General features: G+C 37.9%; 1 protein-coding gene across 1 annotated transcript in view; it reads right to left on the reverse strand.

Moving 5' to 3' along the window:
- The window catches only part of gpc5a (glypican 5a), a 109186-nt gene that overhangs the window by 42439 nt on the left and 51449 nt on the right, over positions 1 to 15298 (reverse strand). The window contains exon 7 of the mRNA XM_034116688.1: positions 12348 to 12468. Coding sequence (XP_033972579.1) covers positions 12348 to 12468 — 121 coding nt within the window. The remainder of the gene's footprint in view (positions 1 to 12347; positions 12469 to 15298) is intronic.

Below are 15298 nucleotides of genomic sequence, written 5' to 3' on the forward strand. Positions count from 1 at the left end.
TTTCTATACAATTCTGCCCAGATTGTTTATCATGTATCGCTTATACAAACATAAATAAATAATGAAATAATTTGTTTTGTACATTTTAACAAAAACTTAAATAATTATCCAAAACGTATCTCGATCGCCACCTAAACCAAATGAATCTAGTATGTATAACATGAAGCTCATCCTTCTCGTCCGCAGTGGCCTGCAGGGCAGTTAAACTTCCTGCTGTATTGATGTGCAGCAGAATCTCAATCAAACACTTTGTGAACTGGATACCAGGGGAAATGCATACTCTAATTGGCTCATTTAAATGCACATGGCGTAATTGGAAACAAGAGAGAATGCTTTGTGTTGATCAGAAAGGTAGTGTCTATGCTAATTAGTTAGTGTGTCGGCTCACTGCAGGGGAGCAGCTGTCAGGGTGTCATGTCAGGGGGCTGCCATGCTGAGCTGGGACACTTCAGTGCTGGCGACTAACCTGTCTGCAGTTTCAGCTCCTGCATGTGACAGGTTAAAGGATTGAGTGGATTGTGAGTTTGATCCTTCCACTTGTGTAATTGGCATGTTTTTTTCCATTTATGTCCAAATGTTTAACACATTAAGTGGAATACTAGGTTTCTATAATTCCTGAGATTAGCCTGTTCTGGGAGTTTGACTAAATTTGAACTTTGTTGAGGTAGAGCCCTGCTCGTGGGCTCACTATGTGGAGTTCAGAAGCTATCCCCTCTGTGCCCTGTTTACCAAAGAAACAGCATCTTGCGATAATTAAGATTGAACATGTGAGACAATACGCTACCCAAGCTTTAAGATTCACTTTCTTATACTTACCAAGGTCACAACTGTATTTAGTTTATTCCAAGATAATATAATGCAGAGAATAATGAGAGAGTTGATTCCTACTAATCTTACACTCCGATCATCAGAGACATGTTCTTACTTATTTACTTAAGTTTATTATCTGCTCATACTGGTTTGTAACACATAAGCTTTGGTAGAATAGGGAGCAACATTAAGGGACAAGGCAAACAATATTCTATATTTCTCTTGTCAAAGCCTGATAAAGGGAGCAGTGGACCTCCAAGTGTTACATTGTTACACTCTTTGAGGCATTTCTCATTACGATGAATGCAGGCACTATATTTATTTTAACTCCTTCTTACCTACTGCTGCCTCATTTACTATTATTTAAGTATTGTTTTCTAAAAGCCACATGATTATAGACAGGCATAGACATTTTAATTAAAGAAAATATGTTTATGTTCATGACCTGTTTTCAAAGAATGAGACTCACAGTTTGTTTTTGTATTTTCATGATATCTGTTGATCGTAACAAATTGTTGTAGCCAACAGCCTTATTTTTGACATTGTCAATTAGAGAATACAACTAAAATGAGAATCAGCAAAAAGGGAAAAAAACGAGATAAAAGAGTGATAATGATATCTCACCTTGATGAATCAAATGATTTGTTTTACACATCCATTACATTCAGGTGTTAAAAGAACAAGCTAAACATGTGCTTTTAGTTTATGAAGTCACACACAGATGACCTGATTTTCATGAAATAGTAGTAATTAATTCATTAATAAGGCCTTGTTAGCTAATGATATTTCAAAGCTAAATCAATTTGTTCTAAAGCTGAGGAGACACCGGTCATGTTTGAGCAGGTCTGTCAATCAGCCAGCTTCTTTATTCTCTTACTGTTCAAGGCCAGGGCAGTAACAGCTCTGGGTTTGATTGTATTGAACAGCTGTACTGCTCTTTCTGACACATAATAAAGCAAGTCTGAATGGCCTAACTGTGTTATTAGCCTCTCTTGTGTGAGTGACACGGGGCTTTGTCTATTGCGGGCTGTGAGACAGGTGCTCTGATTTCATTCAATTCATCTTCAGATGAGAAGACACCCTTGGGCAGGCTGTTACTGCAGTGTGTGGCGATTTAAAAAGGAATCCAATTACCCTCTTAGCAAAAAAACTGACCACATGCTAATAAACAGTACTTTACACTCGCAATGCATTTTCTGAAAAAAGAGATTTCAGACTAATTGGCAATTCTCTTTTGAAATTGCTGCACCAATTAAGAGCTTACACAAGAGATAATGATGAGCAACACCTTTTATACAAAATACAAGCTCATGGTCAATTAGAATTTAACAGAATTGTATCCTTTGATGTATGTACAGGGCAAGTGAGAATAAAACAAATGTTCAGATTCATTTATGAGCTCTTTATTCAGTAACACTTGCATTCATAATTGTACAATTGTTACAATTACTAACCTGAACTTGAAGAGAAAACCAAGCCTTTATTTGAGAAAAAGAGGGAGATAATTCCACCCATAATTTGGTTCATGTAATTGGAGCAATGCAACAAATGGAGCAAAACGAAATTAACCTAAACACATACAAACGCTGACCTTCAGAAATAATTAAACACCAGTTAATAACTGAGCACTTAAGTAATTAAATTGTATTTATGGCTCACTGAAGTCATTATTTTAACCTACTTTCTGAGTGTCATCTAATTCTAAAAGTCCTCCTGAAATGACTGCATTTGTTTAATCTACAACTTATGGCGTGGAAAATATAAGTCAAAAGAAAAATGAAAAAAGGTTGTTTAACTTATACCGCCGTTGATCTATCTTTTTTGCAAATTAAAGTAGAAAATACAATATTGATATCCATGGGAAGAACACTATTGACTAGGGATGTCCCGATCACCTTTTTTTGCTCCCGATCCGATTCCGATCATTTGATTTTGACAATCTGCCGATACCGATTTTTCCCGATCCGATCTTTATGCAATGCATTAAGAGAAAAAAAAGGAGAAAAGCATTCAAGTTGTCCCTTAAACCCAACGTTCTCCACCACAGATAACGGCTGGTTATCCAACGCGATGAATTCAGCTATCTTGGCTGTTATTTTTTTGGCCTTTTCACTGTTCTGGGGCAGTTTCTCTTTCCTTTTAAAAGTCTCTGAAAGTGTCGGTTGTTTCAGTGCCGTTACCTGAATGGCCGCTGTGTACTCGTCGTGTTGTTGTTGGTGTTTGTATTAGATTGGTCGTGTTGAACGTAGCTCTGTTCTTTCCACCACGCGGAACCTCCGCCTTGCAAACATTGCATCTGGCTGTTACACTGCCTTCGCTTTCAATTTATAATACTTCCAAACTCCTGACATTTTCTCTGTCCCGAGTCACCAGCTGAACGTAGCCTCTTGTTAGCTTACTGCTACTATTAGACACTGCGCCCACTCTGTTGCCAGATTTGAGAGAAATAAGCAACCAGGTCGATGAAAACAAGCCCAAAAGAAGCAACACATACATGATGTTGTGTAATTTTAAACCAAAACTAAGGCCTCAGGATGACTTTAAGACGTGAACATGGTCATTTTTGTTTTGTAACATTAAATAAAATAAGAAAAATATTTTATTAAAAAATAAAAAAAAAAAATAAAAAAAATAATCCGATCCCCGATTTTTTTCTCCCGATTCCGATCTTTTGAAAATCACGTGATCGGCTCCGATCCCCGATCACGTGATCGGATCGGGACATCTCTACTATTGACAATAGAGAACATAGACCAGCGATGGCTACAAGAGGCTAGGAGTTGTAGTGGTAAGAATTACAAAAGGGGTTGGGGAGCAAACAATAAATGCAAAAATGATTTGAGTTTCATGTGGATAGTGTGTCTCTGACTCCTTGCCCCTCACTCACACACTGTATATTTTACTGACACATCACTTAATCATGGCCTTGTATATTTACATGCAAACTCTGATCCTCACCTTGAAAAAAGCCCTGTGGCCACCTGAGATATTGTATACATATTCAATCCACCACTGCACTGTAGACCTAACAAACTTCTTAATTTCTTTCTCAGGAAATCACAACAAAGATTCAGCATGGTCTCTGAAGCTAACTTGCATCATCGCACCATAGAGAGTATATTTTGACAAGCTGCATCACTATGCTTTGGAAGTTTTGACTGCACAGGACTGGAAACAGCAGCAAAACCCTGTAAAGCAGCATCAGGAATGTACTGCCACAGCTATGATATCTTCATTACCTGCCGTAAAAGGAAGGCCCAAAGCAGCATCAAGGACACAAGTCATCCAGCCCACACACTATTTTCACTCCAGCCATCTGGAAAACGCTACCAGGGCATTAAATCACGCACCACCCGTTTCAGAGACAGTTCCTTCCCACAGGTAGTCAGAATAATGAATAGAACCCCCACACACATAAATATGCACACACACCCAGACACTAAAGCTGTGCCTATAATGTGGATGGCTCTACTTTTATTGTGTTTTTTTCTCAGGTATCACTTGGTTATACTATCCATTGTGTTTTTTATTTCTTTTCCAAGGCTGAGAGTGCCACAGTGCAACTATTTTCTTTATTTATTATCGCAGGGGATCTTGATATTGGCATCTGCCTCTGGAATAAACAAACTGAATCAGAAGAAGAAAGAAGAAACTGAAATATAAGAATAATTAAACTCTACACGGTGTATTTTGGGCTGTACATGTCATTGATCAAGATAGATAAATTAAACATAATAAACTCTTTTGAAACATCATTTAAAAAATATATATTGAAGGAAAGAAAGTGGTTCTCGTTTTATTGCACTCTAATGCTTGAACATTTTTACACTACAATTTTGACCTCGAGCCATAAGGGTTTGTATTTCAGCTGCGTCTACAGTAATTGGACATGGTGGTGGTCATGTTACTAATTTAAAGGTATTATCACCATATTTATCCTATCTAGACAACTATTCTACACCACAGACAAAAGGAAGGTCTACTCCAAAGACAAATACTCAAAGTGTTATATTAACCATCTGCTAGTGTTAACAGTTAATTATAAAAAACAGATTTTGTAGAGAGCATATCCTAGAGAGGTACAAGGTGTCATCTGGCAAAGTATATCACACCTTCAGAGATCCACAATATGAATAAAGCTGTGTGTGGATTTCAGAGTTAATTTGTATTCTCTTTGAACACTTTACCGTCTGTAAATAGAGGCTGTTACAATGATCATATTTGCCAGTCAGAGGAGAAAAGTGTTAGGATGTACAGTAAGTCGGTACTTGGGACAAACAATGTCATTCTCCTTCTCCCTCCCTGCAGCAGCAGCACTGACAGGCTGTGGATCCAGAGCAGCAGCAGGCAGGTCAGTGAGTGAGCGGTCGGGGGAGAAATGACTATATAATGTGATTTCAAGAATAATACTATAACTCAAATTAACTCTCTGTCTCATGGCTCCACAATTGTATAACAATGCATTCATGTAAAGCCTATGACTTATTCCTCTGTGCATCATTGTTGTCTTAAAAACATAGCAATGAGCTGCGACTTTGCACCTGGTGACATGTTCCTTCATTGAAAAGATTTCAAATGATGTATTACTCTAATGTCATTTTGTATTATTGTAGAACTTAAATGCTGCAACTCATGGCTAATTACACAGAGGATTATGCTGCTGTTTCTCAAACTGGATTTTAATCTCTGATAAGCAAATGCAACAATTTAAGATAAAGTTGTTATCTACAGGTATGCAGCTAAGCTGGATTTGTATTTGAATGTTTTTATTTTCTGTGCTTATGGATATAATGAATGTGTTTTGGCTAAAAACGAATTATTATGCTGCAGGTTTTGGGATTTGTCTCCAATTAAGACTCAGCTCTGACATCTGACTGAACAGATTCCTGCTGGATACCAACATGAATTAGTCGAACAAACTGAATTTGTAAGTAATGCTTAGCGGTCGTGGTGTGTTGAATATTAAATATTAAGGATGATGGTTATATTCAATCAATATTACTTTTCTTCTTAACTGGACTTTATCACAGTCAAATGTTATGAAGCGGTATGGCCCTTTAGGTGCGGAACAAATAAAATGTGAATATATTCTCAGTGTTAATCCTTTAGACTTAGAGGAGAGGGGGCATGAATAATTCAAAAGCAAAACTGCTGGTCAACCACCACATCAATGACTGGTAAATAATTCAGCCTGCAGACGGGGTGAGGAGCTGCTTGCTCCTGATTTTGATTGAGAGACACAGGGACAGGGCCTACTTATAGATTCTTGATGGGTTTTACCACATCAAGAAGAGAGGACAGGCAAGGAGGAGAGCAGCCAACAAATAATTCATAGGAAAGAGCTGCTGATGAGCAAGATGATGAAATCTAGAGTTTGTACACTCAGATTGCATGATGAATTTGTCAATAGCAGCACCGCTGTTTTGTGTTTTCTGCAGCCTCTGCTGTGGAATAGTAATGGTACATTTCCATTTGGTTCTCGGGAAACTGGGAGCGGTTTCTGCACTTGAGTTAGTCAAGGTCAGGGGCAAATAAATGAAAATAGTAAAAAAAAACATCTCTGATATGTAGATGGAAAACATGAAAACAAACATTCGCATGGACACATCCTTCTTATCCTGATAAAAATGCACAACAGTGGAGCCTTCAGACGTAATACAAATTCACCTTCTGCCTTCATCCATACAATACCTCAGTATACACTTTCTCTCCATCCATTCAAATAGGCAACCTGCTTTTCATGCACACATGCACATGTACTTTAAGGTAAGTTTCATCATATTAATGAGGTGCACCTATACCATAGTGATTTATAGAAGTAATATAATGTGTGGTGTATACGCAGCTGTGCACAAGGTCACTCATGTGCACGATTGAATGAGTGTGTGCACTGGTATATGTAATTGATATGTTTTCCGGTCATAAAACACACACACACACACACAAACAAATCAGAATCACATACACACACACACACACTCTACTACCTCCCCTTGCATCAAGTATTCATCTGTTTCACATAAATGCAATAAATTAAATTTCAAATAATCACCATTCAACAAAGGATGCATTTTAAAACTGAACATGACCCACATGTCCTCCCCAAGCCCAGTTTCCATCTTAAACAGCCAAATAGTTGGTGAATAACATGATTACTATTTCCGGTCGTGTATTCTGTTCAACTTGCCTCACGAGATGTCTGAACCTTAAACACGGCAGAGCAATACATTGTGAGGGTAGAAAATGGGTGCTAAATGACAATTCAGGTCACAAGTTGACAATTGTGCCGCGCTTCACCGGCTAATGAGATGCCAATCAGAACTATTTGCAAATCAAGTCCCGATGAGATGATAATGCAAAGTAGACTCAAGGACTGCACACTCAAGCTGTTGAATGAATAATACCAGATGTGCAACATAAAGATATAGACTCAACTAACCTTGCTCTATGTCGACTTCTAGTCTGAAAACATACCATTTAAAAACGTTTTCAGACTCTAAAGGGACAGTACATTTCACATGCAACATTTTAGATGTCATGTTGATTAATTAGCCAGGCATGCTTCAGAAAGCCTATGCACCGCAGCGTGACACTTACGACAGCAGGGTTTCTCTGTATAAGGCACTCTTAACGCCTGATTAGGTGTTTTGTTGGAATAAAAATAGGTCGCCCATCATTGCCTTCTAAAACACACCAAATGACTTTGATATTTTGGGGGATAATAAAACTTTGATGTAAAAGAAATATCATGGTCACAGTAAACAACAAAAAAACCAAGGTACTAATGAGACACTGAAATACCATCTGTCTGTAGCCGTAGTGTTTGTGTGTGTGTGTGTCTTTCTCTCTCTCCCTCTCTCCCCAGGTACAGCCTGATTGTCCCCAGGTGCAGCCTCTCCCCAGGTGCTCCCAATCCCCAATCAGGGCCTCCATATAGGACCTGAGGAAGGCTGCAGTCACTCCTCTTCTCCTCTGGCTGCATGTGTGCAGCATGGTGTCTATGTCTCTGTGTGGGACCTGTGTTTTGATAATTATTAGGAGATGCGCTCCAGTATATATTTGTACCTTAGTTTACTTTGAAAGTTGGCTGGTGAGCCCTTTTTCTTTTTGTCCATTAAAAGACCTGCTGGTGGCTTCAGAGATTGGCTTCCTCTCCTTTTTCTCTCGCCTGGTCATTTTATATTTGTGTTACTTCCCTTTGGTTCCCCTAGCCCAGTAGGGAACGTAACACCATCCCAGGAGTCCAGTTTCAGTAGCAGATTATTTATTTAAGGCTTATCACCAAAGACTGCACCACAGTTTCTATTAATCACACAGGATTAAACAGCTCTGAAAAGTAATCACGATGGAAACTTTTTCATTTTTTGCACGTGTGAATATATTTGATTTGAAAAAACATTGCATTTTCTGTGGATTTTGTCAACAATTATTGGATGAATCATCATTATATTTGTAACAGATCCATGATTCCCCGAGGATGAACACGCTAAACTAATAAGACGAACATGGATACCACTTTAGTTGTCGAACATCAGAATGTTAACGCTGTCTTTGCGACCATGTGAGCTGCTAATATAACCATTCATTTATAATTCTTTCTCAAAATTAGCTTCTATCAGGAAAAATAGGCCTACAGACAGACCCTAGTGATTATATTAGTCTGTTCATTTTTGGAATGTACCAGATGCTCTCGCCATTCCTTTTGCTACCCGGCTTGATCTGATCTGTGTAACGCCCTGCAGCTTAATCAAAAATAGACTAGGCATGTAATATTAGCAGAGCAGAGAGTGACTTCTAGGACGCTTCTGCAACTCGTTACGTCGCATTTTGTGGAATCACAAATGTTTCTGGAAAGGTCACAACGCCAGCCTGTGGCGTGGTTGGAACTTAGCGTAGAGGAGCCCCGTTAAATAAAGGCCTTTGACTATTTATTTCCCTCCACAGCCAGCTATTACCAATCTCATAGGGCTTATATGCTGTGAGTTTTACCAAATATCAATAATGACTGGTCAAAGCCCCCTCCTAGCATTACAGATGCACTGTGGGCATTTAGTGCTTTGGTAAACAAATCGTCAAACCGCTGCTTTAGTAACGGCGGATCACTGTTCAGTGTGGGTTGAATCAGGGATCGCGTAGGTTTTTTGTGTATGCTACAAACATCTTGCGTCTGGTGTGACTTTGGGCTGACAATTTTAACAGCATTAAAACACATCACACAAATGATGCCTTTGCTACTGAAAAGATAGTCATTATAGGCTCCACAACGATAGCATTTATATTACCTCAAAAAGCTTTCGTTGTCAACTGAGGGACGGACAGATGGAAAACATGTTTAAAAAGTGTATCTGAGTGAGGTCAGGACAAATTCTAAATTGCTTTTGAATACTGTCTGATTTAATTCGCAAGAGTGATTGTGAGAAAATTATTTTTGCAAAAATGAGTGCTTTATGTTACTGACATGAGGCTTACAAGGAGCGTAACAAAGCACTTCCCTTTGGACCTTGTGATGGAGTGAAACTTAGCTTGAGTGTACAAGAGATGTTGCTAAGATTAATTATTTGATATTTCTATCTTGGTTTCCCTGGAAACCCAGACAAAACAGAAAAAGAGCTTTCATCATAGAACAACTCATTGAGTGACTACATACCTAACATACAAGGTTCACCATCTCTACTCTGAACCGGCACAGTGGTTTTAGTTGTTAGCACCTCATGTGGTGGAGACAGTGCTGGAGCCAATCATGAGGATTTGCCAAACATCTCTCGTGCAAAGGGGCAAATGTTGGATTTGAAAGAGATTTTCACTCGTCAAACCACATTTTTGAGAGCTTTATTTAAATGTTTGAACTGCTTTTTGAACACTACTGAAGACACCATCCCAGCTCAACACTTGTGGACATGATTTTCAATTGGACGCATTAAGAGTCAACACGCAAAGTGAATGACAAATAATAGAATACTATTTTGATTTGGTTAGTAGTGTGTCCAGATTGTGTCTTACATACTTAAAGATTGTCATTATATTCTAAAGAGTTACACTTGTGTTGGTTTTTCAAGTGATTTTAGAATTATTTTCTGACCTAAAGAAATGTACGTTTTCAAAGATTCTTGTTGTTTGCGGTATTTTTTTTCTATTACAACACATAACACATGCACTAAATTAAATGTGTTTAAATGATAAACAAAACAAATGTGGTGCCTTATATTGTGTTTAATTAACACCAACACTGTCAATATCTCATACATCTTTTCTGGATTCTATTCTATTTATTTAATGTTTCTAACAATGGTAGATATACTTCTACCACCATTGCCGAAGAGTGGGTGAAATATTAAGCTTTGTTTGTGTCGTTGAGGCCCAAGACACAATATGCTGGATGTTCGGAAATGTCAGTGGTTTTATACAGCTGACGTGAAAACCTATGATGCTATTAATGTCTACATACTCATGCTAAAATATGTTTTAAATAGCTGAATGACTGTTAGGAATATATAAAGAACATAATATCTTAGAAGATAGCTCATGTTAGTGTGTGAACTTATTTTACAATTCATTACATTTAGCCAGATTTTGCAACACTGACTCATTACCATAATCACCATCTCAGGTTAGAGCGCCATGTGTACAATTTATAGTATTTTATATATATTTTATATTTATATAGTCCAATTAACTCTGAAAGGAACATGAATGTGTGACCCACGTTCCATCCAATAGTTATTGGGGCTCTAGAGGAAATGTCAGAGGATCACCAAAGTTCTAAGGACATTTGGGAACCATGCATGACTGATTTTTTTTTGTTGACTGCTGGTGGTGCGAGATGGAAAGCCATTGTTCAAAGCCTAATGTCTGTGAAAATGCCAAAGCCATCCATAGATTTCTTTATATTTCAGTCGGGATCAAAGTAGTGGAACGACCGACCAATCAACCAACCGACCGACCAACTGATGCAGCTACACTTATTGTCGGACTAGCTTACTGAGGGGTGGGGTCATGACAGAAGACACTCAACATATTGGTGGGAAAAATAACATGTTAAGGTTGCATTATCTTTGTTTTTGTTAAGCAAGATCTTTAAATGGGAATAAATGTTTTTGTTTGAAAATAAATGATGCATTTGCTCAGCAAAGACTACTGTGGGGGGGCTGAAAGCAGAATATTAATCCAAAAACAAGGCAAAAACTAAACTCACATATACCTTTCTTTGCTAAAGTATGGTATTAAGTGAGTACACACACTCACTTAAGTTCTTCACACACTGGATGTGTGATAGATGATAATGAGTATCATATCAGGTATTGAGCCCAAGTGTCACTTTTCATCACTGTTGCATTAACGAGTCTCCACTGAGTTGTTTTATAACGTTTCAGGAACATTTCTGATTTAGTTATAAATAGAGTTTCAAGAAAGGAAAGAAGAAAAGTAAGAAGACAAGAAAGACACAAAGATAAGATAACACGAAGAAAATGTTTACTTAATTCAACTGATTATTAACTGACCATGTTTACCTGTTGTTTTGATGTCTTTATGTTTACAAACCTCTAACAGTGAACATTAGGAAATATAGTTACACTCTGTGAATTACTTGCTTTGAGAGGATTACAAATGATTACATTGTACAATCTTTGCCAATCTAATGAATATAATCTGTTTTATGGTATTAACAGAAAACCATGCGCTACAGATTAAAATGTCTAAATATTCAATGTTGTAAATCTGTCTTTGTACATGTAAAAATGCACAGAACCACAAAGGTGTAGATGGCACAAAAACACAAACGGAGGGAGAGACATATACAAAATTTATGTCAACAAGGCAGATCAGGCGCTCTGAATGGTTATGATATAGATGTATGTGTTCTGACATCCCACAGATGGTGTGAATTAGTCAGGGAGGGGGTGCCAGCACGAGGTCAAGAGAGATGACCTGGCCTTCAGCCCGCCACTGGGGAAACTAAAGCAACAGACATGTGAGGCTGCTGCTGCTGCAGTGCAACAACCCAGCGGCTGCTGCAGCGGCTGTTATTGAAGCTACAGAAGAGAAAGTGCTCCAGTAAACTGCCGTAATCTCATCATCCTGAGAGATAAACAGAGGAAGAGCAAGAAGAGCCACAGCAGCACAAGCATGCGGAAAAGCAGGCTGGGTGATAGAAAAGATACATTGATTTTGACAAAGACCAGTAAATGTGAAGACACACAAACCGGAATAAATGGGTTTTTAAATGTGTAATGATGGATTTTTTTTTCATAGCCTGGGGGATCAGCCGGTACTTACTGGTAATATGAAAGATGATCAAATAAGATAAGATTATCCAGAGGTAAAGAGTGAAGGGCTTCAGCGTTGTGAGTTTCTTTTCAATGTAGCGGTTTCAGAGCATCTTAAAAAACAAGCTATCATATAATGACAGCTACTTCACGTCTAACGAAGACGCACAGAGATTAGCAGATTGCCTAAGAAAACTGTTAAAAAGGAGGGACTCTATTATAGATTTAAAGGAAAGTGTATTATGTACACATAGTAAATCTGTAGAGACTCACCTGGTTAATGTGTTTGAGTTTGTCGATGATCTGATTTATGACAGGGTCTGCTACCTTCACTTTGACCTCAGGGTTAGCGCTCTGAGCCTTGATCCCGTTGCCGACCACACGGAGGGTGTAGCTGTGAAAAAAAATACAAAAAAGGATCTGTTAGTATTTTCATATGCATAAGGCATGTTAAAGCATACAACGTGATATACTGTATCTGCAAGGCAAGGCAAGGGAAGGCAAGGCAAGGCAAGGCAAGGCAAGGCAAGGCAAGGCAAGGCAAGGCAAGGCAAGGCAAGGCAAGGCAAGGCAAGGCAAGGCAAGGCAAGGCAAGGCCAGTTGATTTATATAGCACCTTTCAACACAACGCAATTCAAAGGGCTTTACAAAAATGAAAGACATTAAGAGCATTAAGAAACATATTATAAAAAGGCATTTAAAAACACTCATTTAAAAGCAAAGATAATAAAACATGAATAACAAAAGGTACATGAATTCAAGTTACAGTGCAGTGTGAGATACACACATCTGAAATCTTTAGGTCTGACTCTCAATCATTGCTAACTTTTTAGCAGAAATAGTTTTCTTTGACCTCACTATCCTTTTTTAACTTATCCTTTAGTTATTTCAAGTGTTTCATGCTAAACAAACCCCCCTTTTGAAAATGTTAATCTGCAACCCAATATTCCGAAAATTCAACGGATCCTGGCCATATATATGTAGCATATAAAATTGAATTGAATGAATATAACATTCATGTGGCTTGCTAGTTTTGGACCCCATCTGTAACCCCAATACACGTAGGGGACTTTAACCACCTACGAGGGTAACAATAACAGTTGCACATTTGCTTTAATTGTAATACATTACTGATCATATTTCTCTAATTTTAATTAAGTAGCATTTTAAAAGAAGAGTGATGGAGTAACAAACACAAATAATGAGCAGGCACTTCTTCCACCACTGCACAATGCACGTGGGATGTGTTAGAAAACAATCAACAGTGAAAACAATCTATTACCTCGTTATGGAGCAATAGGTAAAGATGATCAATAGTCTGAACTAACACCAAGGTGATGGCATAATTCATCGGCATACCCTAAAGGTAAACGGGGGATTTGTGACGTGGGAGAATCATGATTCACCTGCATGTGAGCAGACAGGAGTCTATGCTGCAGGGCTTCGTATGTATCTACATATAATTCCCTTTCATTGAAATAAGAGTGTCAGCACAGTACACTTATCTATTCAGTCATGCCTTAACGTTTCAATATGTGGCATTATTCCTTGTTGCCAAGCCGGTTATTGTTGTTATAGCTTGGTAATAGGCTTCAGATCTCCTCAAGGACTCCTCACTCTTTAGTTTGAATACAGTCTGTCAGCTGTAATGACTTTGACCGTGGCTGCCGGTGACTGAGCACAATCCTTTCACATCTCAATTTGCAGCATATCATTTAATCAAACTAGTAGATCAAGGTAAAGTCAGCCATTGCTCAAAGCCCTGCTGAGCTCTTGTGTGAGTATGTATGCACACAGCACATCTCGGCCCGATTTCTCTTTGAATTTAAATATCTGAATGTAGAATTAACAATAAAACAAAAAATACATTAGGTGGTTTTAATGACTAGTGGGTGATTTTGTAGCAGCTAACACACATTGGTGGGTGGTTTTCAAGCAATACAAGGTCAGAAAGGGAAAAAAACAATGAATAAATAAAGTGCAGGAAGCCTGGGTGTCTAAAAGAAAGGGTAGGCGGCAGAATTCAAATTTGGTCAGTGTGTCTGGGTCCTTGAGAAGTAATTTTGTTGTTAATTTCCTTCAAGTCTAAACTCCTAAATGTGATTAGTTTTGGAAAAATGCAGCTGCCATTCAGTGTCCTTTTTATCAGCAGTTAGTCTGCCATCACCACTATTTTCTCTTTCTTCTCTCTTTTGGGTGGCCTGTCTCTGCTTCGGCTGCTGTCTTTCAACTAGGGCTGTGCAATTAATCGTATTTTAATCGCAATTACGATTTTGGCCTGCCACAATTACGAAAACAACATAATCGAAAAAAAAGATTATTTTGCTTTGCTTGGTTGTGACAGTGCACTGCAACATATTTGATCTAATTTATTTTAGTCTAATTTATTTGTATTTATCATATTTACATATGTTTAGTAGCTTGTTGAAGTGCGCTCCAAAATATTTGTTGATCTTGTTTATTGGTATTTATTATTTTTATATTATTTATTTAAATGTAAATATAAATGTATAATTTATTTTATTTATTTTTATATTAGTTTTTCAGTTGAATTATACGTTCAGGGTAATCAACAGTTAAAAAGATACTGTTCAAATTATTATTTATATTTGTTTTAAAGTTCAATAAATGGATGTTTTCAAAGTCAATGAATAATCGTATTTAATAATCGTGATATCAATTATTGACCAAAATAATCGTGATTATGATTTTTGCCATAATCGCACAGCCCTACTTTCAACTTCCAGCTGCGTCAAATAAAATATTTAAGTGAACATCTCAAATCTGTCTACAATTACAATGCTTTGGTGCAGATCGCCAGAGTTGAATTCAGAAATATACAAAGTAAATATAATATTTTAAAAGGTCCCATTACATGGCCATTTCTACTGATCATAATTCCATTGTTGAGGTCTACTAGAATAGATTTACATTGTTCAATGTTCCAAAATCACATTGGTTTCTCATACAGCATCTCTGTATAGTATGTGTATTCACTCTCTGTACTAAATGCCTTGTTGGATCTCCTGCCCCCCCTCCCTATGAGCCCAGTGTGCTCTGGTCAGCTCGCCCACTCTGTTCTGATGAGTCCACCACCGTTACAGCGGAACATCGGTGATTATGTGTTACAATGGCGTTTGTTAGCAACCAGAAAATGACACCAGTAATGACAAACAGATGAGAATGCTGCGTGGGGTCTGGGTGCCATGTTGGCGGGACGTTGC

This window comes from Trematomus bernacchii, unplaced genomic scaffold (genome assembly GCF_902827165.1).
Source record: "Trematomus bernacchii unplaced genomic scaffold, fTreBer1.1, whole genome shotgun sequence".
In the NCBI taxonomy this organism is placed as follows: Eukaryota; Metazoa; Chordata; class Actinopteri; order Perciformes; family Nototheniidae; genus Trematomus; species Trematomus bernacchii.